Below are 27549 nucleotides of genomic sequence, written 5' to 3' on the forward strand. Positions count from 1 at the left end.
TATTTGTCAGTTTAAATTTCACATTCAGGAGCGCTGGGGAAAAATAGTTCTTAGTTATATCCTAAAGTTGAATGTTATCAATCATAACAATTCAATTAATAAATAACTAAAAAAATAAACTTAATTCTAAGATTTATTCAAACCTAAGATCTTAACCACAGTTAGGCGCCTTGTTTTGCCGTCTTTTTACTAAACGGAAAGTTGGAACAGATTTTCACACAACGTGTAACTCATCTTTCAGAAACACACGATCTTTGGTGGATACGCACACAACATTGACGCATGCTCAGCGTGACCTTCCAGTGCGGCTGCCCGGGGAAGGCTGCGAGGAGCTGAGCAGAAACGACCGGGACCTTAAAACACGACGCTTCCGAGGGGGCCGATTTATCAACAATAAACCCACCGTAAATGGGTTTATTACCGCAACAGTTTTTACTCTCGCCACTCCCGTTTACTTGGAGCGATTGTTGTGGATGGATCGTTTTATTCACGTCTCACCGAGAAGCCTTAACAACGCCCCGTCAGCAGCGGCAGCCATAGCTCCGTCATTGACGCTGGAGGTTAGTGGGCTCGTCATCCGGGGACTGCTATCTCACAAGCTAACCGGCTAGGCTACAGGAGGGTCCCGGTGCTAATGTGAACCTCATGTACCGACAGCTTTCAGAGGTTTCTAGAGAAGCCGTGTTAACATATTTTCTGCATGATTTATTTTAGGGTGTCGTTGTTTAAGAGGGGGATCTATCAAATTGTCACAGGTGGCCCCCGGTAGTTGTGCTGTCTGACATGTAACGTGATCGCTTGTGTTGTTACATAATGTTTTGAGCTGACGTTAACACGCGGTCCTGTTTTGGTTTTCGATCATGTTATCTCTGCCATTTGTAATAATCTCTCATCACGGCCTTCAGTTTTGTTTTCTTGGTTAGAGGTGTGTTTCGATCTGGTGTTAGTTGTACTTGTTGTGCTTTTTGTTTTCTCCACTTCAGCCTGTTGCTGAACGAATGAAATGTAATCAGACACCTGTTCGCTCTCTCTCTCTCTCTCTCTCTCTCTCTCTCCCTCTCTCTCTCTATATCTCTCTATCTCTCTCTCTCTCTCTCTCTCTCTCTCTCTCTCTCTCTCTCTATATATATATATCTCTTTATCTCTCTCTCTCTCTCTCTCTCTCTCTCTCTCTCTATATATATATATCTATATCTCTCTATATCTATATCTCTATGTCTCTCTCTCTCTCTCTCTCTTTCTCTCTCTCTCTCTCTCTCTCTCTCTCTCTCTCTCTCTCTCTCTCTCTCTCTATATATATATATATCTCTATATCTCTCTCTATATCTATATCTCTCTCTCTCTTTCTCTTTCTCTCTTTGTCTCTGTCTCTTTCTCTCTATATATCTCTCTCTCTCTCTCTCTCTCTCTCTCTTTCTCTCTCTCTCTCTCTCTCTCTCTCTCTCTCTCTATATATATATATATATCTCTATATCTCTCTCTATATCTATATCTCTCTCTCTCTTTCTCTTTCTCTCTATATATCTCTCTCTCTCTATCTCTCTATCTCTCTCTATCTCTATCTATCGCTCTCTCTATATATCTCTCTATATCTCTTTATATCTCTATCTCTTTCTCTCTCTTTCTCTCTCTCTCTTTATATATATATCTCTATCTCTCTCTCTTTCTCTCTATCTATCTCTCTCTATATATCTCTTTATATCTCTCTCTCTCTCTCTCTCTCTCTATCTTTCTCTCTCTCTCTCTCTCTCTCTCTGTCTCTCTATCTCTATCTATCTCTCTCTCTATCGCTCTCTATATATATCTCTCTCTATCTATATCTCTCTCTCTCTCTATCTCTATCTATCTCTATCTATCTCTATCTCTATATCTCTCTCTCTTTCTCTCTCTCTCTCTCTCTCTCTGTGTGTGTGTTCCTCAGGATTCTGCAATCTGCTCCTGCAATGGCCGTCTTTAGTCACCAGGTGCTCCTTGCGGTCACACGATCAAGGTAAGTAATCAGCACATGGCTACACTTGACTTGCACATGAGGTTCTGGCAAAGTAAAGTATTTGGTTTCCTTTAGAGTATAATTACACGAAGAGCTGGTTCTCTTCCCAGAGTTCAGTGGTTGCAGTTACAGGCTCTTGTGTGCAGTCTCTGTTTACATAGTGTCTGCTACAGTGAAGCCTCTTCAGTGTATCCCATCATGACCCCAGTGAGGTAAACTAATCGACTGGTTTCTACTGATGATGCAAGACTGAAAACTTGAGTCTAGATTAAGACCACTCTAAAATGGATTTGGGTTTTTTTCCAGACCTACCTTACCTAAATTCTCTTGATATTTACAAGAAGGATTGTTTTATAGTACAGCTTTAAATCTGTATTTTTATCACAGTTGAGCAGCATACTGTAAAACAAAATAAAAGCCCTGACATGATCACATATGACCATGGTTGTGCCAGTTAGAGACTTCGCCTTAACATTTTGAAATAAGATTACTATAGATTTTTTAATCAGGTATTTTTTCTGTCAAAAAAACTGCTTTTCCTGTCACATTATGTAATTTTAGTAACTTATTTAATAAAATAGGGAAAAAAAATAGAAATTAAATAGAAAGAGATGCACATCAAATTATTCAAACGAGAAATATCTGAACTTTGTGTTTGCTTCACATACAAACAGGAAGCGGCATCAACGCGTTTAAACTGAATTGCAAGAAATTGTATTTTTGATCATACAGAAGGAGCTGTTCCATCCCGTCTGAACGTCGTCATGGAGACGATTTGTGAGTGCTTCTTAACAGTTCAGTCTGAATGTCATTGTCTTCAAAGTGAGACGGTGCAAGCTGAGAATGTTTATAGCGCCCAATGAACTGTTCTTGATCTGTGACGTGGATCGGCGCCGTAAATCCGATTCGTAAATTAAGTCAATATCGGACTTGATACCCATATTGGATCAAATCAGTCCCATCTCCATTTAAAAAAAATATTTTTACATTTTACATGCTTTATTGATCCCTGAGGGAAATTCTGGTTTTACACCCTTTTATTGAGACACATGCTTTTCACACACAGGCCCAAAATACACACAAGCACAGACAGGACCTTTGGACATGCATTAATGGAGAACTGTCAGAGTGAGGTGGAGGAGTCGGCGACGCTCTGGATCCCAAACAAAGTCCCTAGAGACTGAGCTACTGCCGCCCTGAACTATACCCTTTGCGTTTACATTGAAAATCTAACATTCATATTAATAGAAATCAAAGTAATCTGTATTTATTATGCACAATTTAAACATTTCAAGTAGATTTTCAGAGGCAGCAATAAAAAACTCATAAAACGATTTGTTTTATTCAAACAAAGACACCAAAAGAGTTTAAAAAAAAAAAAATTTTTAAGGAAGTTACAAACAGTAAAAATAATCAAGCAAAACCAAAGACTCTCCAGTAAAATATTTTTTCGAGGCATAAGAAATGACTGACTTTGTGGTTGGTATTTCCACAGGCAGATTGTGGATTTACATTTGTATTAACGGTCTGATTTGTCACTGTCAGCTTATCGAGCACTTCTAAACATTAAGTGCGATGACTCTATATTATATTATAATATATAATATTTTTCAAGGAGAGGAATGTTTCTAGATGAATAGAGGGGCGTCAGTGGATGTTGGGATTCAATTTTTTATCAAGTAAACAAATCACTTTTATTAATGTCCGTCACCTGCTCTGTGTGATTGACCTGTGCACACTGAAATGATGCTCACACTACGCAGATGGTACTTTACCGACTCTGCTAGTTAGTCTGTGAAGAAACAGGCACATAGTGTCTGAAAGGTGATGTACAAATAAAGTTTGATTGATTAAAAACAGTTAACAGTAATGTTGTCTAATGCTGACTAGATGATGTATCTTTTAGAGTTGAGAAGCTGTTAACAGAAACCTTTACCTTTTTTTAGTGTTTCTATTAACTAATTCATTCTCAACACTCATCTTCTCATACATTTATTAACGACACATTTAAGCACCGTGTTTTACTGTCCTCACTTTTTCTGCCAACATTTCCCTGCAGGACATTTTGTCATAACTAACCCGTTTTTCTTGTCTCTGTCTGCAGGGGATCATATTTGTTATCCAAGAGGCAAAGCTGCTCATCTCTGTCTTCCAAAGCGTATCTCCACATAGACCCTCCTCGTCACAACTCATCCTTGCTCACTCTCAGGCACTCCCGCTATGGTTACCCACACTGTTACCGAGGCCATGCCCTCGGCCGTAACCACAACTCCGCCCTGCTCGCCCGCTCTCTACACAGCTCAGGTGCTTGGCTCCAGGACATAAAGCAGGAGGACACTAAAGCCTCGCCAGCCGCCACACAGGATGCTTCTAAAAAGGACTCTGTTGTTGTTGCTGCTGCTGCAGCAGCTCAGCCCCAACCTCCAGCAGCTCCCACTCCAACGTCTAGCACCACCTCCACCAACACAGCAGCCGCCGTCCCTCCAGTGCAGGAGAGGGCAGTCGTAAAAAAGCCTCTTCATCACAGAATTGTGGATGAGTTAAAGCATTACTACAATGGCTTTCGGTTACTTGGTATTGACATCAAGATTGCAGGCAGGATGGTGTGGAGGCTGCTGCACGGACAACTTCTCACACGCAGGGAAAGGAGACGGGTAGGAGAAGCTAAATATACATTATATGGATCAACTGTATTCAGTCTGTGCACTGTTTAAGGATTGATTTATCTTCAGCAGTAATCCCCTGTAGTGTCAGGCACAGGGATTTAGATGATTTATAGTCATTACATTATTGTAAAACCTAAACAAGGACCAAGCCTGCATAGCCTTGGGAGACACCAAAATCAAAACTGCAGTGGTGTAAGATGTCAGACGAGAACACAAGTTCTTGTGTATATCAATGCATTTCAAAAGGGATCTCTTTTGCCCCTTTCTTTTAACCCCAGCTCATCAGAAATTAGATATTTAACTCACACACAACTCTAATTGTGTCATTTATTGACCATAAAGTATTTTACTTGAGTGAAATGTTTACATTTGTAAGTTGAAAGTTTGAGGCTGATGACTAAATGTCAAATTGGGTTTGAGAGTTTGTGCGTTTTCCAGAAGTTTGGATTTTAAATTAATTTTATATCTGAATCGATGACAAAATATGTACAAGTTGCAGGTAGAGCAAAAATTACATTTTAACATATTTTCTCGACAATCATGATGTTTTATATAGTTATGTCTAAACATGCAGCCACAAGAACTAATCAGAAATGAAGAAACTTGAACCGGACTGTGGCTTTCATTCACTAAAAACCACTGAATTGACTTTGCTTTAAAACCCACATTAAAAACAAAGCCTTTATGCTTAAGAGAAAACATGAAAATAGTATAGTTTATGGCTAGACTGCCTGAAAGTAAATGTCCTCAAAGAGCTCTCCAGCTTTGGTTAATTCTGCGTCACTACTACTGAGGTTTTTCATGAGATATGATCGTTCAGTAATGTACCAAATATCAGACAACTGTCTTTCCTCACACACATGAATTTAAAATTATTTTATTGATCTTATATTACCCTACGGTCACAGTAGGGTGTCTGTCTGGTTTTTTAACAGTGTCTGGTTTCCTGTTTCTCCTGACAAAACCCCTATTTTTTTAGATGTTATCGTCCTGGTTCTTTTCCTCTCTGTGGTTATCAGTAAATCAGCCGGACATCATTTTTGGCTTAAAGTTCCCATGAAATGATAAACACATTCTTTGGGTATAAATTCCCACATTAAAAGGGAATTAAAGTTTGGCTTCACAGGGACTTTAATTGTTCCCTTTGTATGTTTCACACCTTAACCTGTCAATCAGGAATGTGTACAGTGTGTTCCCTGTCATAATATAACCATGTGACAGCATGCTATGCAGCTGTGTGCTGCAGGAGAGAGACGTGCATCAATTATGTCCATTTATTATTCACTTTATAGAAACGTGATCTCTAAAATCACTCCAGATTTTTTAACCAGAACACTGAATGAATACTACCTAGTTGCAGCATTTATACATTCAGGATTAGTTTATTAGTTTATTTGAGCAGCTGCCATGCACAACACAACTGTTGGGTCAGAGTTAGCTATAAAGCTAATTTACGGCTGGGACCCTGGACATCTGTGGTCACTTTATTATCTGCTATGTTTGTTCTCGGTTTGATACAAGTTTGTTTATTATTGTACCAAGAGCAAATCGTCAAGAATCAACAATGAAAGTAATTCAGCTTTTTGCTCCAGTCACTTTCACTTTGTGTTTCTCCTAAGCCCAAGCTTAGCGTCGTGGTACAAGCTGCCCTCGATTTAAAGACCTTTAAAATCAATAGGATTAAAATGCTGCTTTGTTGGACAATGAGCCTTTGAACTTTGTAAACAAAAAAGTTTATTTTGATTGAAAGAACACTTTACTATGAAACATAATATGGCATATAATACTAGTATTCAAAATATGTTCATGGTTGCTCATCAATTTTAATAACATGAAATAGTAAATGCTGCAACACTACGGCTGAAATTTCCCTAAGACGTCTGTCTTTCATTGTGTTTGTCTAGAGTTCTAGAGTTCACTCCCACATCTGTCAGTAGTTGTGAAATTGATAACTATTTTGCAAGTCTTTAGAAAAACAGCATAGAACTTTGATCTCAGCACGTTTCAGCTAAGATACAATTTCTAAAGCCCTGATCTCACGTTGTGCTCGGCTGATCTTATTTTTGTTGAGTAAGAAAACTTTTAGTTGAATTTGAATAGCCCTCTGAAAGTGTCAGTGCTCAGAGTTTCTTCCCTTTATACATTTTTGAGCCTCTATTCAAGTTTCAGATGTCTCTTCATGGAGCGGAGACACAGGTTCATCATTGTAAAAGAACATGCTGTCATTGTATGTCCCACTGACTTATTGGTGAGTGTAAATGTGTGTGCAACCCCGGTAACCTAAGTTGTGCACATGCCGTGGCAAATCTATATTTGGTCTGTTTTAAAAGAGAACTGGCAGAGCATCGGGGCACGTGTATCTTACTTGTTAACACACCTCCTATGATTCTGCAGCTGATAACTCTGCCAGGACGAGAACACTATCCCATCTTATTGTCCACAGGATGTGTCATTACCATGGGTTTTCCTTTTTGTCTTTTCAGCTGTTGAGGACCTGCGCTGACCTGTTCCGTCTGGTGCCCTTCATCGTGTTCATCATCGTTCCTTTCATGGAGTTCCTTCTTCCAGTCTTCCTCAAACTCTTCCCAGAGATGTTACCCTCCACCTTCGAGACAGAGACCAAAAAGGCATGTGTTCATGTACACAAAGACACACACGTTGCCTGAATGACCTCCCGCTAGAGTTGATAAAGATTATGTAACTTCTCAGATAAGGCTGCTGAAGTAAGACACTCTGTCCATGCAGGCACATGACTTTATCTAATCTAGGTAATTTACTTGCTTAGATCAGTGCAATATAAACATGCACGCAAAAAGGCCTCACAAAACCCCACACCGGATCTTTTCAGAGCTCCTTATTAGTTAGTCTTTTGTAACCATAATTTAATATGCCAATATCATGACATTCCTTTTGTTAACTTCTAATATCCTGTAAAGAAAAAGCAGCAGGTCTCTTTTCTTGGTCCAGTAGGCCTGTCGGCTCTGATGCTTCTGGTTGGCTGGTTCAAAGATATGCTCTTGTGCTTCTGGACAGCACAGCAGGTCCGGCCTCTGGAAATATGACTGAACATGAGAAGGAAAAGTTAGGAAGGCATGTTGTGATGGTAGATGACAGCACAGTGACAAAATCAGGGTGGGAGATAAGAGAAAGAAAATGACACGTTGAAAACAGACTTTCAGAGTAAAACAAGACAAAAGAAAAGAAGGGAATTAAAAAAGGAAAGAAAAGAAAAAGGGTAACACGGGCCATTCATTAGTCAAAATACACAAATCAGGGTTTTCCATTGAAGATGAGTTACATTCCGTACAGTACATATTCCATTTCTTCCAGACTTTTATATATTGGTTAAACTTTAGCCTTAATGTGAAGGTCAGTCTCTCCATGCAGTGTATTTCGTTGATTATTGCTAACCAATCATCCTTTGATGGGGGGTTTGCCTGCAGCCATTTCCGTGTGATTGCTTTCTTAGCTGCAACCAGAAGGACTTTATAGAGATATTTATCGTCTGACATGAGATTGTCCGGGATTTTGCCTGGATACTGTGGTACTGTGCTGTCCTTTTGCATTAAAATGGTAAACGGTAAATGGACTTGAGCTTGTTTATCACTTTTCTAGTCTTCTGACTACTTCTACACCGCATGTCACGCCTTCACATTCACACACTGATGGCAGTGATAACTAATCCCATTCATACTCCGCTGACGAAGCAGCGGGAGAAATTCAGGGTTAAGTGTCTTGCTCAAGGACACATGTCGCTGCAGGAGCTGGGGATCGAACCCTCGAGAGACAACAACTCGACCAACTGAGCCACAGACCCTTTAATAAGGGGGGCAGCTGTGGCTCAGTGGTAGTGTCAGCCGGCTCTCATCTGGTAGTTTAGGATTGATCCTGCAGTCACATATGGAAGTGTCCTTGGGGCAAGACACTGAACCACAAATTGCTCCCGCTGCATAGCCAGCGGCATGTGAATGGAATAGTACTGACGGGCAGTTGAGCACTTTATGCAGCAGCCTCTGCCATCAATGTGTGAATGTGACATGTAGTGTGAAAGTGACTCTGAGTGGTGTTCAGTAGTGCAGATCCCAGTCATTGATAACAAGATTTTCAGTATTTTAAAGCACCAGACAGTCACCATATCTGAAGTATTTTAGGTTTGTAACTTACCTGTGTCCACTGCCTCACGTCCTGCAGGAGGAGAAGCAGAAGAAAGGTCTGGCGGCTAAGCTGGAATTGGCCAAGTTTCTCCAAGAGACCATTGCTGAGATGGCTCGAAGGAATAAAGCAAAAGCTCTGACAGAAGATGAGACGCAGCGCTTCTCCACTTACGTTCAGAAGGTAGGAAAGATACCTGGGCCAAAAATAAATAGTAGCCCCTGCACATTTTAATACTGGTTTTGTTCATTTCTTTTACTGTACTTTGGTCAAATCTGACTGTCACAGTGCAGGTTTGTATCTGCATGAATTCTACTTCATGACCATGTGTTGTCCCATCAGGTTCGAGGCACAGGTGAGCAGCCCACCACGAAGGACATCGTCCGCTTCTCAAAGCTTTTCGAGGACGAGCTGACGCTGGAGCACCTGGAGCGCCCCCAGCTGGTGGCTCTGTGTAAACTGCTGGAGCTGCAGCCCATTGGCACAAACAACTTGCTGCGTTTTCAGCTGATGATGCAACTCAGAACCTTCAAGTCAGACGATGAGGTGAGAGGGAGGACCGGGTACCTTGTTAGTTTCTCTGGTCGAGATTTTTTTACAAAACCACCACAGCGATTTTTAGATACTTGTTGGCGGTACAACACTTTGTTGGCGAAACATATTACTCGTTATTGTACTTGATATTGAAATGGTTCAGAGGTGAACATTCCCTCCTGATGTGGAGTTACCATCGTGCATTGATCTTGTGCATCAGTTTTTTTTTTTTGATTTGCCTCTCCTGTGTGCACAGATGATTGCAGCAGAGGGTGTGGCAGCCATGAGTGTGTCAGAGTTGCAGGCTGCTTGCCGTAGTCGTGGAATGAGATCTCTGGGTCTCACCACCGACCAGCTACGCCTGCAGATGCAGCAGGTGAGCCGCTGGACACGGGTTTTTTATCTTTTGTTAGTTGTGAGACAGAATGAAAAATGTATATATTCCCTGACTTACAGTGAGTCAGTTTGTGGTATTTACACAACTTAAAAAGACATAAAGAAAGAATCAATTCTCTCACACCTTTTTCTCATAGCGTAATTGTTCTTCTTCCTCTAGTGGCTGGATCTTCACTTGAAGGAGAACGTTCCTCCATCACTGCTGCTGCTCTCCAGAGCCATGTATCTGACCGAACTCAAACCAAAACCCCCCGTCATCCCTCCCGTTCCGAAGCTAGAGGTTCGTCCTTTACAGTCTGCTGTAAATCTTACTGACTGCTCTGTAACATTCACTTTGATTGTACAGATTAGAGAACTTTGTACTCAGCTTAACATTCATGCGGTCTAAGTAGCTGGTATGTACAGTAGGTTTCTGATTTTGGGTACGCTCTGTGTTAGATATTTTTAAGAGAGCATGGGCTGCTTCAGAACCAGTTATTGTGTTTCTCTGTTAAAAACATCCTGGCAAATAACAATCACAAAAGAGCGAGCGCAGAGAAACTGCACAGAAAAGAAAACTGCATTTACACGATTCTGCACAACTACAGCCACTGATCAGGAAACAAAACCAGAGCAGGTTGTCTTGATTTGGGGTCTTAACAGATGTTTTTATTCTTTTTACAGAAAGCTACTCCCCCTCCAGTGGAGAATACAGGAGCAAACTCGACCTCAGTCACCACAGACATGTTAGTGGACCCTGCAATCATCATCAAAGAAAGACAGGTCAGTCCTCTCCTCAAACAAAATCTTAGGCCCCGTGTCCACCTAGCGTTTTATACGGGCAGAAAAGCGCCGACTGTGCGCTTGGGGCTGTTTGCGTGACGTGTTTGTGCGCTTGAGATGAAAAGCGCTGCTCGTCCGTCTTGTCTCTAAGACAACAGTCTGTTGTGGGTACAGGACACGATCCGTAGGCGGCAAAACTACGGGGAATATCATACATAAGTAAAAGAGCGCCGGTGACTTCAACAGCGCTTTCCTGAAAAGTTGAAAGATTTTCAACTTGAGCGCTCGGAGCAGCCGCACAAAAAAAGGCAGAGTGCTCGGAAGAAAAGACGCTGGGTGCTGCGCTTTTTCTCCAGACGGGCGCTTTCTGCTGCGAACGCTCTCTATTCATTTAAAACAACTGAAAAAAGACGCTGGCGCTCAGAAAAAAAACGCTAGGTGGACACGAGGCCTTTGTCCCAACAAGAACACAAACACGTTTTCCAAATTGCCAAACTAATTCTTTATGCCAAAATAAAAAAAACCTAGGTACTGCCTGTTTACAAAATCACTAATTTTATGGACATGCTTGTTAATCTTTCCTCTGAAAGCTGGAACTTGTGGAGTTTCATTGTTTTCTCGTTCAAGAAAGAATGACTCAAAGGAACCCGTACAGATACACATGGAGGAGGGGCAGCTGTACTAAGGAACTGTTAAAGCCTTACTTTCTTTTTACATTTCATTGTTAATTTTTCAATTGATGTGTTTTTTTTTTTTGTAGGTGGAGGAGTTGAGAGACAAGGCTCCTGTGGTCACAGAAAAACCTCTTACTGCTGCTGAAGTCCTTCAGGTGAGCACCCATTGTTCCTGAGATCTGTGGAATCCACAGAAACTAGTTTGAGGTTTGATGCATAATCCAATTAGTTCTTCCTGGCTAGGATCTTTCTCACATGACACGCTAATCTCTAACAGTAGGGCTCATTTTATATAATGGAAACGTGGCTAATCTGCCAAACAGAAGGCACTTCAATACAGCAGAGTACATATAGAGAATGTGTTTAGATCCATACAGTCGATGTTATATTTACCAGTTAAAGAGACCTTTACAAACACACAAAGCTTCCAGCAAAGTTAGAACAACTCGTCTCAAGTTAATCTGAGAGGTTTAAAAATAGCTGATAAATATAGAACTTCCACTCAGACACGCATCCCACTGATCTTCTTAAACACACCAGTCATTGGAAGAGATACGACACCACATCAAAACCTGTGTGTTGTTTTACTGGAATGTAGCAACTTTCAAATGATTTGGATTCCACACTGATCTGACTAACAGAAGCTCACTTTGTTACCGTGTCACTCGCCTTTTATTAGACTTTAATTTGTATAGTTGATGACAAGTTTGAAGTATGCAAACCAATACAACCCACCACAGCTCCCCCAGAGGGGCCTTTTGAAACGTCTTAAAAACTCAACTGAACTCAAACTCCATTAACAAGATTGTGTTTTTAGAAAACAGAAGTCAGAGCTCAACAACAAACAGAACAATAATCTAACAATAATAAAAATCATACTAATGATAATAACCATTATTTATAGAGCACTTTGTAAAATCAAGTAACAAAGAGCTTTACAAGGAGTGCAATAATCAAACAAATGTAAAAACATGCAGGTCATAGAATAATAAGTAAGGCAAAGATGAAGATATACTAAACATTTAAAAAATCATTTAGAAGAACTATAAAAGACATAGAATCCTTTTAGTAAGTAAAATTGAAGTACAAATTTAAATTCAGCTAAAATCATAAAAGGCAAGAGAAGGGGTGTCTTAAGAAGGGATTTAAAAGAGATTGCTGACTCGGCTGACCTGATATCCTGATACAAACTGTAGTTTAATAAAACGCTATAAATGTAGGTTATGAAACATTAAATCCCTCATGTTCGAGAGAGAGAAGTCAGGAGTATCTTTAATGTCAATTCTGTTACAAATTCCATTTTAGCAGACCTCAGTGTAACAAAAAAAACAAAACAAGAGACAGACAAAGTAGACAAAAGGCAGTGATACCTGAGAGAAGCTCCTGCACCAGTATGCCTTTTGAAACGACTGAACTGTTTATGTTTAAAATGATCTCAGTCAGGATCCAGTCCGAGCTTTGCAAATGGTTTACCCCAAATAATCATCTTTCTCATTCATTCTTCATAATGTGAGTGAGTGTGTGTGTGTGTGTGTGTGTGTGTGTGTGTGTGTGTAACGCTGTGGCTGTCTGGAAACTGTTACTATGTGAAATCACGACAGATTTTCAAAAAGGCAACAACATGAAAAGGAACTCAATGTCTCTTAGAGGAGCCACACAGTAACACACAACTGAATAACTTCATCAGCATTTACAGAAAGGTGAACAACTTTCAAATGTTCAAATAAAAACAAAGCTTAACATCTGATCAAACACCACGACAATGACGTGATCTCACCTGCTCGCCTAAATTTCAGTTTCATTATGCAAAGTTTACCCCCATTATGTACACATCTAAAGGCACACGTCTAAACAAACATGGGTGTCATTCAACGGGGATGGTTTGTTTTCCGCTGGCTGAAGAAGTCTTGTAGATACATTTCCAAGTCTTCTCACTCTAAATAAATTAATCAAATGCAAGTGTACTGTCTCTCTCATGAGACACTTAACATCTGTCTCCTGCTGCTAGGTCTGGATGTTTACTTTGTGCTTTGAGCGAAGGTTACTGACAAGACGGTGATTTTTTTATTTAGGGAGCTCAGTAATTTGGGAAATGAGGGACATCAGCGAAGCACAAATGTCCGTCTGTTGAACTTGTTCTGATGTACGAAACCACCAAAGAAAATACATTTACTGCATTTAAGTACACAGCACTGCACTCAGAGGAGCCAGCATGCAGACTCTGTGTGATTAAACAGTCTGAGACTCGTAACATGTGACTGTGATGACCCTCGTTTGTGGTTCATGTCTGGCTGATGACCTTTGTATTGTCCTATCTCCCTCCCTCACTTATCGTAAATGCTGCGAGCGAGCTCCTAAACGAAGAAAAAAATGCTGCAACATTTTTTTAAACAGTCATCCAAATGGATTCCAGTACAGGGAATTGAATGGGGGGGGGGAACACTGGATATTGACGTTGAACTAACTTCTGTGACCTCTTCCAACAGGCTAAAGCAGCAACAGAAGTGTCCCAGAAGAGCAAGATGAGTGCCAACGGTGTTTAAAGAGGAGCTTGGAACCTTTTGGACTAAAGGGTAGATGGACTTGCACAGACCTGTGTCCTACAGAGGGGAACAGGGGGCGACAGGGATGTAGTGGTCTGTGACGGCCATTGATGGTTGGCATTTCAGTAGCTTTGAATTTTTTTTTTTTTTTAAAGCTCCTCCATAAAAGCCATTCCTCTCTTTGGATGACAAGGACAAGCTCGATGATTCGACTCCACCAGGGGTCCTGCTCCTTCCTTGTCCCTTTCTTTGGTAACATCCAGGAAAGGTCTACTTCTTCTTGCAGCGGACATGACCCTTTGCTTTCACATTTGTGCACTCCGTTCTTTGTTACTCTCCATTAGAGCTGGACTAACCAGTGTAAGATTTCGTCTGACTGGCAGACCATTGATGATGTGATTACATCCTGGAAGCAACACCCAGATTACCCACTGCAGAGCCTGTTCAATTTACGTTGTCTCCCTACAGTCCAGATGGTCTCCTTCTCCTCCTCCTCCCTCCTCCTGTATATTTGTAAATACCCTGTATATTTTTGTTTCTGTCATCACAGCAGCAGCAGCGTTGTACATTTTGCTATGCAAAGGCATATTTTCTCTCAAGAACTGAAGAGTTTTTCTCTTATAGCAGTTTTATTTTGTTTTATTTGGATACATTTTCACTCCTGTTCAGAACTCAGTCCTTTTTTGCAGAAGGGACTTTGTCAACATTTAGTTCAGTTGCGGTCCCAACTTCATTTTTACTCAGTAATCTGAGACCAGATTAATGTGCTGAAGCAACCAACACAAGACAGCGCATCCAGAACCTTCTGTAGAATAGAAATGTCATTAAAAAGTCATGTTATTTTGTCAGCTGGTGGACCTGCAGATTAGCAGCGGTCCTGTTTCTGAACAGGGTGACACAGTGTAGTTTCCTCTGCTATAATCGGTAAACAAAGAGGTGCTTATTGTTAAGAGAGAGCTCACTCCTTAAGCCCAGAAGTGACTGTGGTAAAGTGCACTCTGCCTCCACGTATAAACCACTGAACGAACAACCTGTAAAACCATTAAAAACCAGAGTTAAATTGCTTATAGAGAATATGTATTGTGTTTTAACACTATGGCGCGACAATTTCTTGAAACTGAAAAGAGAAATGACTTGATGTGTTTAATATTGGAGAGAAACTAAAGCCACAATTGAGATTAATGTTATTTTCGGTCTGGTGGCCAGAGTGAAATGTATAGCATTATGACTGTTTCGCCTAACATGTAAATATATGACCCTTAAAGTTGCCGTTAATGTGACCACCTCAGCACAAACTGTATTAATACAGTTTCTGTTTGTGTTTGGTGACGCTATCGATTTGAAACCCTCCCGTCCCCCCGCCTACATTTGACGAGGTTGGAGTAACTGATTTCATTGCAGCTGGATGAAAGTTTTTGTCTTCAAGCTATTTTTCCTCATTGATATCGATCCACAGACGCCCAGTGGATTACATATAGGATATTTTTTAAGCAGAAAATTGCTAACATAGATTTATATTAATTGTGTTTTACATATGTGCCTAAAGTTGAAGGGTGATTGTGGTTATTTTCATCAGAGAACAGATTTTCTATATTATACCCTCAGCTCATGTTTTGAAACTTCACGTCTTTGTGTTTAAAGAGCCCAGCGTGCACACGTGTTCTCTTTTTAATTTGAATGTCTCCACTTTCCCTCCCCCACATTCGATTCGACTATCAATCCCAACCGAAAATGAATTCTTCCCTCACATCCACCAGAAGATGAAAAATCAATCACCTCTCCAAAATCTTTTGAGATGAAACGAGAAGAAGAGTATTTGCTTTATCCTCTCTGGTCAGGGCTGTTGTTGTATTTATGAAAAAGACTTAAGACATTTTGAGTTGGAGTGAACTGATATATGCTACACTGTGGTGGTCACTGACCTGTTGATGCTGAAATATTTTTTCCCCAGAGACGTACTGTTTTGATCCACTTGAAGGTGCTTGGCAATAAAACAGTTTTTAACTGGTACAGACTGCTTAAGGATTTGAGAATTGATTTAAATACTGGGAATGACTAGACGGACTTGCCATACATAGATCTTCTGTACCCACAATTAATTTTCATCCTGGCATCTTAAACAACCTTCCTAATCTCTGATCAGTCTGTGTTTCCTTTTCATTCATCAGCCCTATAGAGAGTGTGTGTGTGTTAACAATGCCATGCCTGTTTGGAAATGTTTGTTACCTATTGAAATCACAGATGGTTCACACATCAGAGCTACCATGATGTGTCCTCTGTCTTCAGGCTTATTTTCATTCAGTTTAAAATTGCACTGCTGTCCAGTTACTTCTGACCTTGCATTAAATTTATGCATCACTTCACCATGGCAAATGAGTGATGAAAAAAAGAATACACTATTAAATTCATGAAACCCTCTTCACCTTTTGTCGTATCTCTGTGTACATTGAATCTGAGAAATTATAGTGAAATCTTATTTATTTAATCTTTTATCTCTTGTCTTCTATTGGTGAAGGAAGAGGTAACAGATGCACATTTAACTATATTACTAGAAGAAAACTGTAAATACTTCAAGAAGTCTGTTGCTTTGGCTTGATTTTGTTAGTCATGACTTTCTATACTCATTAAGACGAGTGGTAATAAACTCTTAGTAGTACTGTGTAATGTAGGCTATGCCTTTTCATGGCCAGCAGGTGGCACCATCCATCTGCATACAAGTCCAAGACAGTATTTTCAGGTATGGTTAACAACCTAAACACAATAATTTATACAGGCTTTAAACTTGGCCCCTTCAATTCTTACCATCACTCTAGTATATAGACTATAACTCGAGTCAGTGTCACTGTGTTTATATATTTAACACTCGGGACTAAATCAAATTAAAGACAAATAGCTCGTCCGTCATTCAATAAACATTCAGTTGGGCAAATAATTTATATCACTCATTTGTTTAGTATGTAACCTACTCAGACCTTAAAGACATGCGGTGCCATCTTTAATCAAATCAGTGACTTGATATCATAAAAATTAAGTTTGATGTACAAGTAAAGAACCCTTCACATGAAAAATACCAACGTATTTGCAATAAATGTAATATTACATATACATATCTTTGCACAAAAAGAGTGAACTTGAACAAAGTAACCCTGCATTTGAACTGTTGCTCTTCAATTTGTATTTGTATTTTTTTTTGTAACTTGAGCTCATTTGGTTCGCAGGTGGTGGGTGGGGGGATTATTATAAATAGTGTACCCTGGTTTACCCTATAAGGGGGAAGCTGAGGGGCAGACAACAAACGTTTTGGAAATCACATGGTCCAGAAAGGATCGGCTGAGTGGTGGCCACGTTACAAGGTCAGCAGAAGCGTATGTATCAATGTATTTATCAATATTCACTTTTCAGAGGGGGAGCATACTGGGAATAACTTTGTCTCTTTCAAGTGACGTTGTTCAGCCTGTCTAAAAATAGCCTAGATGTTTTCTAGTGTCATGAAAACCCAGAAGGATTTTGGGAATATGCCTGTTATCATACAGTATATGTATATATACTTTTTTTTTTTGGATTAAGGCTTCATAATTTAATGTTAAATTGGATGTATTTTTATTTTTTCAAACAGCAGCTAACAGAAACCAGTAAACACATAACAGGGGCAGTTTGCTTCCTTTTTTGGTCATGGGTGCTTCAAGAGGAAAAGCAACAAACCGTTTTAATAAACTATAATCATAAACATGAATTTACAGAGGAACATTTCGTCCGCCTTCAGTAAGTTAAAAGTCTGAAGAGGCTTTGCTATTTTAAGCCTGACAACTATGTTTGGACCACCCACAGCTTCATGTTGAGGCCATGTGGTAATAGATAAACTGGGCTTTGTGATGCAAAAATACATCAAGGCTGTGTTTGTGGACATGATTTAGTTCTCTATTTTCCCTCCAAAAATACTGGTTAGCAGAGCATAACAAAATAAGTTGTGGTTATGTTGGCCTATTATTAATTTGAACAATATGTGCTATGTTTTTATATTAAGCAATTAAAAGTAAAATTTGTTTCCAGACAATTCCGTAATGATAAAATATCGTTCTTGGATTCTCCCCATCACTTATTCTTTCTCTACAATTTTTCCTCTCTGCAGTTCAAAGATGAGGCTGACGGTGATACCTGTGTTGTGTCTGTTCCTTCTTTTGGTTCAAATTAATTGTTCCCTGGCCAAGAAAATCGGAGGGTTTGGGAAAATTAAACTCTTTAAGAAGACCCCCAAAGCAACTCCAAAACACAATAACAAAAACAACCCTCAGAGGCCAGGGAGCTACCCCAACCAAGGAGGATACCCTCAGCAACCAGACAGACCAGGGGGGTACCCCAACCAAGGAGGATACCCTCAGCAACCAGACAGACCAGGGGGGTACCCCAACCAAGGAGGATACCCTCAGCAACCAGACAGACCAGGGGGGTACCCCAACCAAGGAGGATACCCTCAGCAACCAGACAGACCAGGGGGGTACCCCAACCAAGGAGGATACCCTCAGCAACCAGGCAGACCAGGGGGGTACCCGAATCAAGGTGGGTATCCGAACCAAGGGGGCTACCCAAATCAAGGTGGATACCCTCAGCAACCAGGCAGACCAGGGGGGTACCCGAATCAAGGAGGCTACCCAAATCAAGGAGGCTACCCTAACCAAGGAGGATACCCCCAGCAGCCTGGCTATCCAGTTGGAAGTTACCCAGCACAGGGCTACCCGCACGGAGGAGGTTATGGCAGTTATGGGGGTTATGGGGGTCATGGCGTTTATGCAGGTTATCCTGGGGGATACATGAACTACAACCCGAACAACCGAATCCCAAGTCCTCACTATGGTGGCAGTTTTGGATATGGAGGCCATGGTGCTAGGGGTGGCTCTCCCTTTGCATACTCAGTTCAGCAGATGGGCATGTATCCCAGTGATAAGTCTCGAGGATTTGGGGGCCATGCAGTGATGGCAGCAGCTGGAGGTGCCATGGCAGGGATGGCCCTGGGTTATGGGTTAGGAAGATTCCCCCGACCTCACTTTCAGTTCCACAACCCTCAGGAGGAGTATTACTACAACCACTACATGTACAGGAGATATGGTACCAAGTCTACTGATACAAACGACTACAGCAGAGACTACAAGTACAGCAGACCCCCTGAAACGTATGATAGGTACATGGACTCCTGCATGAAGAGAACAGACTTACTCCCTGCAGGGAATCCAAAGACAAACAACAAACCACCTGCTACGAGTACAGCTACAACAACCACCACAACTACTTCTGTTACTACAATGACTGCTGCTGCTGCTGCTGCTACTACAAATGGCAGTAACACAACTCAGAGCAACAGCACTGCAGCAGCAAACTCCTCCACTTCTGCACCTTCAACTCCCCATCCTCTACTTACATCTGAGGCTAATTCTATTCCTCCAGCTGCACAGGTTCTCAAAGAAATGGCTACCATTGACGATGATGATGATGATACAGTCAGCATTGTTGAGATTGGCTACCCGGCACTGATCAATCAGCTGAAGGTCAGGAGATGTCTGGAGATGTACATGGTTTACTCTGACAAATATTTGGAGAAAAAGACTAAACCTAGCCCCACTGGTGGAGTGCAGGGGCTGGAGAGGGGCTGGTGTGGGCTTTTAGTTGGGGCCACCAGTACTTTACTCATTCTGCTAAATACCAACATGCTAATGCTGCTGCACTGAGGCATGCATTGGTAGTGAAAATGATGGTGAAATATTAATAAAGGCGTACAGCAAAGTAAATGTTAGAGTAGTGAATTGATTGAGCGGCCTAGCTTCATGAATAAAACATCAGTCAGCTGGTCCATATCTAAAGAATGAAAATATCCTGGCAACTGCTGATTGGATTTTCATGAGATTTGTTAGTATTCCTGTTTCCAGAGGATGAAAACAATGACTAAAAGCCAACGTTTTTACTACCATGTCTTCAGGACAATTTGGTAAATTGTTTCCTTTCATGTTTTTTTGAATGTAAGACATTCAATGACCAGCAGGAGGTATCAACTGTACTCACAAATGTGTTGGTACGCTGATCTCTCTGTTCTGGTGCCTAAAAGCATCCACTACCTGTTACTCATTTATTCTACCAGACCTCAGTTACCTCGTAAAGCCCTTCACACTGCTACATAACATGGCGCTGCTTATTTGAGCAGCTTTTATGTTTAACAAGTGGTCTTTGTCTGCGTCATGGGACAAACAACATTTAAAATGAATGAGCTTTAAGCTTTGGTTGTTTGGTCAAACCGCAATTGAACTGTCTGTGTGGGTTATTTTTCCCTGTAGGATCACTGCTTATGTGGAACAATAATCCTAAAACCTTATTTTATGTATTTAAAACATGTAGATTTTAATAATTTAAATGATGAAGACAACGAATAGCTGAAAATGTTGATGACTGAACTGATTTTTGGGGACTATTATGTACCTGTTATATTTAATAAAACTCTGTACATCTTTCACATCTGCTACAATAACAGGTAGGACCTGTGTGTGTGTGTGTGTGTGTGTGTGTGTGTGTGTGTGTGTGTGTGTGTGTGTGTGCGTGCGTGCGTGTGCGTGCGCGCCCTCTACTGGGCATTATGTGGAGCCTGAGCAGGTGTCGTGTTTAAAGCAAGGCTCCAGGTGAGATGGGACAGGCGAATGGATGCAAACAGTTTTTCTACCGTGTCAGCTTGTCGGAGTTATCACATCGTAACCGGATTTCTTTGGTTCGTCATATTTTCCTTTAATGATATTAAGACATGTTTAAAATGAATGGATTGAAATATCCAATCCACTTTGGGTTAATTTATTGGAGTGTCCGAAAATAGCTTCCACATTCATCCCTCTACGGTGGAATCTTCTGGACCTATATGTATTTAGATTTAAATGTACAGACATCATTTTGTTTATTCACTGTTCTCTGATTGTCAGTCAGACCTGATAGAGTTCAGCTGTGACTAGAAAGCAAGGACAGCTTCGTGTGTCAAGGGTCATATCTGCAATGTTGTTTGGTAGACTTAGTGTCTGCTCCAAATTGTCCGAGCCATCACAGACTAGTTTAGGTGGGTCAACATGACCCTGACGTCAATAATTTATTTTCTATATATGCAGAAACTTAGTGAGAGTTTGGCAGAATTGGCATGGCAAACAGACGTGTTTTGTTACTCCATCTCTCCTCTGGAGTATTATTGTATGTTTAAACCTTCTTCAACTTAAGCCATATGAGTCTCCTGAATCTTTCTTTGTGTGAAGTCAAGTTCTGAGTAATTTCCTCAACACCCTCAAGTGACTTTTCTACATTGGGTTTGTTAAAATTGGTCACTGCAACGTGGGTTTATAAACTCTGTAAACTTCCTGTGAGGTTCTGGTCTTCTTCAAGGATTTTTGATACCCAAGAGGAGCTATCACATCAGGTTATTATAACAGGTCGGGGGAAAAAAGCTCCTGCCTTGTTATTCAAACCTCTAGATAAAAACTGACAAATGTAAGCCTAAAGCTACAATTAAGGTAGAGATAATTCCTTTAGCCTTGGGAGCTGTGTTCATATGTTTGTTTGCAATCATAATGCCACATAATAACCATTAGACTGATTATTTAATTACCAAGCTTAAAGTAGGCCTACTGATTTTGCAGAATGACCTCTTTCAGAATATCTTTTTTTTTTTTTTTTTTACAAAGAAGCAGTCAATGATAAAACTTACTGCTGGGTATGCTTTTTAAACTATAACATGACATGACATTTTCAAATGCGTGATAGGCTATATGTGAAATATTGGTCAGTAAAGTACAGTTAAAAGTACAGCATGCTCTTTAAATGTAAAGTGAATGCATATCTATGAATAACATTTCTTATATTTGCTGTCAGGTGTTTGGGTAACTGTAGTGGATTTCCATTCACTAAAAAGCTCTTTGTTGCTTGTTCGTATGAATCAAGTAGGCTGCATCTCACTGTGGAGGATGAGGTTGTGTATTTATTAAACCCCGCCCCCTATCATCAGTATCCATGCGACCCTCGCAACGTGTTACGTCATATCTAAACCCCCTCCCGTTGTCTCTTTCAGTCTTATAACAGAAACCATCACAATCTGTCAGCGTTTGCATGCAAACGGAGGAAAACACCGCGGGAAACTAAAACTGTGCAAAACGGGGGGGGGGAAAGCAAACACACAAGTCACAAACTAAGGTAAGCTTATTCAAATTAACTGCAAGGAAAATGTACCGCTGCATCGTTTGTAGATACTTCAACCCAGTGTCTCTGTGTTCATACAGTCAGACAACGCTCTCTATCTCTTGTGTGGTTATTTTGGTCTGACCAGCGCCATCTTTCAGGGTTCTTCAAGGGACAGTCCTCATTTGAGTGACAGAACAGTACGAGGACATTATTATTGTCTGTCTCAAGTATTTATTGATGAACTGGTGAAAATGCTTTGACTGCATTATCAGAAGCAGTCTTTGACGTCTGCGTGTGGTTGATATTGTATCAGCATCCCCGACCACTGTTACACCTCGAGGTCTCATGTCCTGTCACTGCCACACCTGTTTTCTATTTAGGGTTGATTGGCTTGCTTTCAGGTACAATGGGCATGCAATTACTTAAGCCAGCCTACATATTTTATTTTTTTCTATGTGAGGTGAAATTATTTAAAAAGGTTATACACAAAACAGACTCTCACCTTTTAGTTGTTGACTTGTGAAAATCTTGAGTAACATGCTGAAATGCATCTCTATTGATTCTGTTTTATTCTGCATTCATTATAGGCTCTATGTTGTGTGTTTAATGTTTTTATTACAGCTATTCACTGTTCCTAAATTAAGTGAAAGTCTATATTCTTATTTTGGGGATACATTTGAATATGTTTGGGGTATTTTGATTATTATTGTTTACATTCATGTGAGTTATTTCCATTCGTTTATTTTGCTACTTGGGGCATAAGGTGGAAGTGTACATGGGTGTGTCTATATAGCTAAGGGTTTTCTTTACCAGGAAGCCAGGATGCAATGGCAGGATGACAGGGCAAGAGAGACAGCAGTGTTTTTTGTTGTTTGTTGCCTGCTTGATACCTCTGGATAAAATAAACCACCCTAAAACCTTCAATCATCATCTGGACAATGGACTTATTAATATATTCTGCGTAAGATTCGCCCTCAGTGGCTTTATTATGAGTTTGTGTTAAGTTTATAATTTGTTTGGAATTTTTGTTATTTATAGACTATAGATATCGCCACTGCAGTTTTTATGGGCCACCTTGTTTAAATGTATTGCTTTGTGTTTGTATTCGCACACGCAAGTCAAAGACACATTTCTATTCTGTCTGAAAATGTAGTGGGACTACAATTGGATGCAAAAAAACATGATAGTTTGTCTTTCAGTTAAAATTGAAACTTTTAAAGTGTTTGTTGTAATGTTTTGTCCACAAGAGTACATCACAACTACCTCAAAAACATAAGATAAGATAATTTAGTTTTATTTGTTTGGTATTATTAAATGTTTTATTATGTGTGTGCATAATCTTTCACTTATTTATTTCCCCTTTTTTTTTTGCTTATTTTTTAAAGTGTCGAGTGTTTAAGTTTGATAAATGCACGTTATGCAGATGTTGTAAAATCAATGAGTAGGCCTAATCATGTTTGATGATCGCGATCTCAATATCACTCAAAATAATCTCTTCTCTTTATTATAAATTAATCTGATAATTATAAAATATTGGGCGGAGCTGATAAATGCAGTGTACTTTCATTGTAACAGACTAGTACCTTCTATTTAAACTAAAGTTTAGGGCTTGGCAACAGTTTGAGCTACAGATGATTGAAAAGAGTCTGGTTATCTTCAGTAACAATGAGATAAGATATCAACACATTGTGTTTAACGAAAAATTGTGTTAGGTTCATGTTCCTCTCTATCAAAGTTGATGAGTTAAAACCAAAGTCATTTGCTGTTAGTGAAAGTTGAACAACTTTCTTTAGCCTTTTAAGGGTCATAGGGTAAAACATAATAAGTATTATTTCGAGGGTAATTGAAAAATGGCATCGTGGTATATCATAAAACAATTCTTTGAACAATGATGAAGCGCTTTATGATTTCACAAATTCTGCCACGAAGTTGAAATTCAGGTGTCTGATTGTATTACAGGCCCGTAATTTAGTTACATATAAAAACAACTAAATATTTTAGGATATTGTGAGTGAACTGGTCTCAGTGATTCATTGTTACACATGAGAAACAAAAGAGGCTTTGTATGTAATATTATTTTTCTCAACTTTTTTTCTCCCTTTTCTTCCCTCCCACAGGGAAAAGATGAAGCTGACTTCGGTCTCTGTTTTCTGCCTGTCACTTCTTTTGTTTGGTACCCATTTTTCCCTGGCAAAGAGGGGAACAGGTGGTGGCTTTGGGAAAGGCTTTGGTTCCAGGAAGACCTGGTCCAACAAAGGCAACACCCAAAGTAAATCCAACACAGGCCAGAGAAATAATCAAGGTTCCAACTCTCAGGGTGGATACCCTAAACAGCCAGGACAACCAAACCGTGGAGATTACCCTCGTCAGCCTGGAGGAGGATACCATCAGTATCCAGTACGGGGCTCACCATATGGGGGGGGTATCGGCGGTTATGGCAGTCCAGGCAGTTATGGAGGATATCCAGGTGGATATATTAACCAAAACCCAAATAACAGAATCCTCAGCCCGCGCTTTGGTGGCAGCTTGGGTTACTTGGGCAACGGGGCAAGGGGTGGCTCTCGATTTTCCCAGTCAGTTCAGCAGATGGGCATGCATCCCAATGATAAGTCCAGAGGGTTTGGGCGCACTGCGGTAATGGCAGCAGCTGGAGGTGCAATGGCAGGAATGGCCCTGGGCTATGGTTTAGGAAGATTCCCCCGACCTCACTTCCACTTTCACAGTCCCCAGGAAGAGTATTACTACAACCACTACATGTACAGGAAATGTGGGACAAGGTCTTCTCCTACTAATGACTTTGCCAGAGAACAGAAGTACAGCCAACCCCCTGAAACGTATCATAGCTACATGGACTCCTGCATGAAGAAAACAGACCCACTCCCTGCAGAGAATCCAAAGACAAACAACAAACCAGCCGCTACAACTTCAGACACCGGCAATGTCAACAACACAACAGAAGCAAACACCACTGCAATAGAAAACTCCTCAACCTTTGCATCTTCATCTCAAAGCCTTATAAATCAGCCTGAAGCTAATCCTGAAGATGATGATGATGATGATGATGATACAGTCAGCATCGTGGAGATCGGATACCCAGCGCTGATTGAGCAGATAAAGGCCAGGAGATGCTTGGAGCTGTACCTGAATTACTCTAATGAGTACTTCATTAGACAGTCTGGGGGGGTGCAGGGACTAGAGATGGGCTGGCGAGGGCTTTTAGCTGTGTTTACAAGTACTTTACTGATGCTACATAGTAGCAACATGCTAATACTGCTGCACTGAGGCCTTCATTAGCAGTGAATGTGATGAAGAATCTGATAAAAAAAAAAAAAAAAAAAATTGAGTTAGTCAATTATGATAAATTAGAGAGGAGCCTCTCACCTTTTATAGAATTTGTGTTATTTATTTTTGCCAATTAACTCTGAAGTCAATCTAAGGTTGGGAAGCTTAAATGCTGTACTGCTGTTTTTCTGTTGGTAAGTTGCATGAATTAAGGATGTGTGACAGTCTTTATAATTTGTGAAAACACACTGGAAAAAGTCTGGAGAGAAATCATGCCACAATTGAGTGCAACATACCGTATTTGATAACCCATTAGCTGCCAAACAACAGCTAACGTTAGCATTAGACAAATTGCAAGTTAACATTTGGTTGGCTTGAAATTAAATTCCTTCCTATCTCCCTAGGAATTTACTCAAAACTATTTTCTTGTTGTGTCACAAAGAATGACCAAATTGTAATGTTAGCTTTCAGTAACTTCCTGGCTAATGGTTATATTAGCCAGTTAGTGGAAGATTGCCAACATTACATTAGTTTTATTAAATGTGTGTTTTTTTTTTACTTGAAATATTGGCTGATTCCTCCAGATTTCAGTAGCAGATCAACCTAGAAGCAGTACAATTATAATAACCTGCCAGATGTCCTACATTTATATAGGACTGAATTATAACAGCATGTGAGTCTCTCAGCCTGAGCTTCCATCAGAGGAAAATGGACTTCGTGTGTAAATACTCAGTTGTGTGAATTTCTACTTTATAATGTTTTCTTATTTTTGAGGCATTTCATCCTCATGTGGTCTTGGGTTTGGACTATTTATAAAAGGAAAGGAAGGGGGAGATCAGACTGATCCACAGTGTTGCAATTTATAGCACTTCCTCTTTCATCCTCTGAAAGATGGAGTGTCCATTAACATTATGCTATAAGGTTGTAATTGAATAAGGAACCCGACCTTTTAGAGACCTTTTTAGATTCAATTGAAAATCACATCTGGCCACTTTGATGCTGCGTGTTTGTATAAGAGATGAATGTTTATTCAGGGAAATGGCAAGGTTCTATTTCTTTTTTTGTCCCCTTCGCGTTTGTGCCGTCTCTTTTGTCTTTGTATCAGAGCTTGTACAGACTCTCTCATTATGCTGAACTGTGTTAACTGCTTTGCAATAATGGACTCTTGCTTGACGTTTAAAATGATCTTATCAACTCCAGTTAATGTTAAAAGGCTTTTTAAGGACCTATTAAAGAGTTAGAAAACAGCTAATAGTGATCCAAGACTAACAATGAACACTTGTCCAATAATCCTATTGATCTACTTTAAAACATATCTTTAGACTGACTTTATACTCCAGGCATGAGTGTTTGTGTCGTTAGGCTTTTGTCACATAAGGTAAGTTGAACTATAGGAACTCAGAACTAAGTCTTAATATCTTAAGAAACCTAATATCTTCTGATACTTAATCTATTTGCATAAACTGACCATAATAAGCATGCTTCAGTCCTTACATCATTCACTTGAATTAACACAAAGCAAAGTGCATCTTTTCTGAATATTCATGTCATTCTCACTTCTCCTTGTGTACTGCCATTCTTTGTACAGTGTAATATATATTTTCTTGTATCTTTCATATGTGACTCCATCCTGTCTTCTGTCAGGTGTGTTGCCTCCCTCTCCTTTGTCTAGCTTGAGGTTGCAGAAGTGCTCTTAATACATGAAACCCCACGATGTACTAATCTTGAGCTGAATTAATCTCTCAAACTTTCTGAATGTTTTCCTGCATCACTAGAGTTGTACTTAAGTTTCTCTAATCACAGAAGCTGAAGGTGCTCTCTGGAGTTTAGAAAATAATTAATGCAAGAGATTTTTTTGATAAAACACATATTACATTAATAATTGTTTTGACCTTTTGTTTTAAGACCCAGTTTTTCTGTAGCTGTAATAGCTAGCTCTTCGTTGGTTCGAATTGTGCCTGTGCTCAACAATAGCACATTTTCTTTTTGAATTATCTACCTAAAGGTTGGTTATGGTTGCATCAAAAAAACTAAGAGTCCCATAATTACAACATGCCCTTTTTATTTGTCGATTGCAGAACAATCTCAACCACAAGTCCCCTGAAGTGGTCTGACCCAAAGTGTGAACCCTCCACAGTGTACCTTTGATGCTATTGTATGTAGCACAACATCTTGTTTCTGTATTTGAATGTATTTGAATATGTATCACTTTAAAACATGTGAATGCCTTTTATGATGGCAATTCATATTTCATATTTGTTGTTAACTTGAGATGCCACTGAGGGTCAAACTTGCACTTTTTGTTTGTCTTGTAAAATAAATGTACAGAGTGAAACTTTCTATTTGGTGGTACTTGCTTA

The 27549-nt window shown here is 40.0% G+C and overlaps 3 protein-coding genes across 4 annotated transcripts; all 3 read left to right on the forward strand.

The window, feature by feature from the left end:
* The first annotated feature begins 289 nt into the window (after nt 1–289).
* Nucleotides 290–16139, forward strand: letm2 (leucine zipper-EF-hand containing transmembrane protein 2). Its single transcript, XM_065949239.1, has 11 exons — nt 290–560; nt 1922–1990; nt 4095–4644; nt 7140–7283; nt 8848–8991; nt 9151–9354; nt 9599–9718; nt 9899–10018; nt 10402–10500; nt 11261–11329; nt 13661–16139. Exons 2-11 carry the CDS (start codon nt 1944–1946, stop codon nt 13715–13717), a joined length of 1554 nt encoding a protein of 517 aa, XP_065805311.1. The 5' UTR covers nt 290–560; nt 1922–1943; the 3' UTR covers nt 13718–16139.
* An 825-nt stretch (nt 16140–16964) lies between these two features.
* Nucleotides 16965–21167, forward strand: LOC109994234 (calcium-binding protein P-like). 2 transcript variants are annotated; one of them, XM_065949251.1, is made up of 2 exons: nt 16965–17070; nt 17847–21167. In XM_065949251.1, exon 2 carries the CDS (start codon nt 17854–17856, stop codon nt 19435–19437), a length of 1584 nt encoding a protein of 527 aa, XP_065805323.1. In that variant the 5' UTR covers nt 16965–17070; nt 17847–17853; the 3' UTR covers nt 19438–21167. The 2 variants fall into 2 exon arrangements, with proteins under 2 accessions (XP_065805323.1, XP_029135814.2); XM_029279981.2 differs by having other exon boundaries at nt 16977–17082.
* Nucleotides 21168–21315: 148 nt separating this feature from the next.
* Nucleotides 21316–27529, forward strand: LOC109994235 (uncharacterized). Its single transcript, XM_020647479.3, has 2 exons — nt 21316–21919; nt 24025–27529. Exon 2 carries the CDS (start codon nt 24032–24034, stop codon nt 25187–25189), a length of 1158 nt encoding a protein of 385 aa, XP_020503135.1. The 5' UTR covers nt 21316–21919; nt 24025–24031; the 3' UTR covers nt 25190–27529.
* The last annotated feature ends 20 nt before the right edge of the window (nt 27530–27549 follow it).

The sequence above is a fragment of the Labrus bergylta genome, chromosome 2 (assembly GCF_963930695.1).
Source record: "Labrus bergylta chromosome 2, fLabBer1.1, whole genome shotgun sequence".
NCBI classification, from domain to species: domain Eukaryota; kingdom Metazoa; phylum Chordata; class Actinopteri; order Labriformes; family Labridae; genus Labrus; species Labrus bergylta.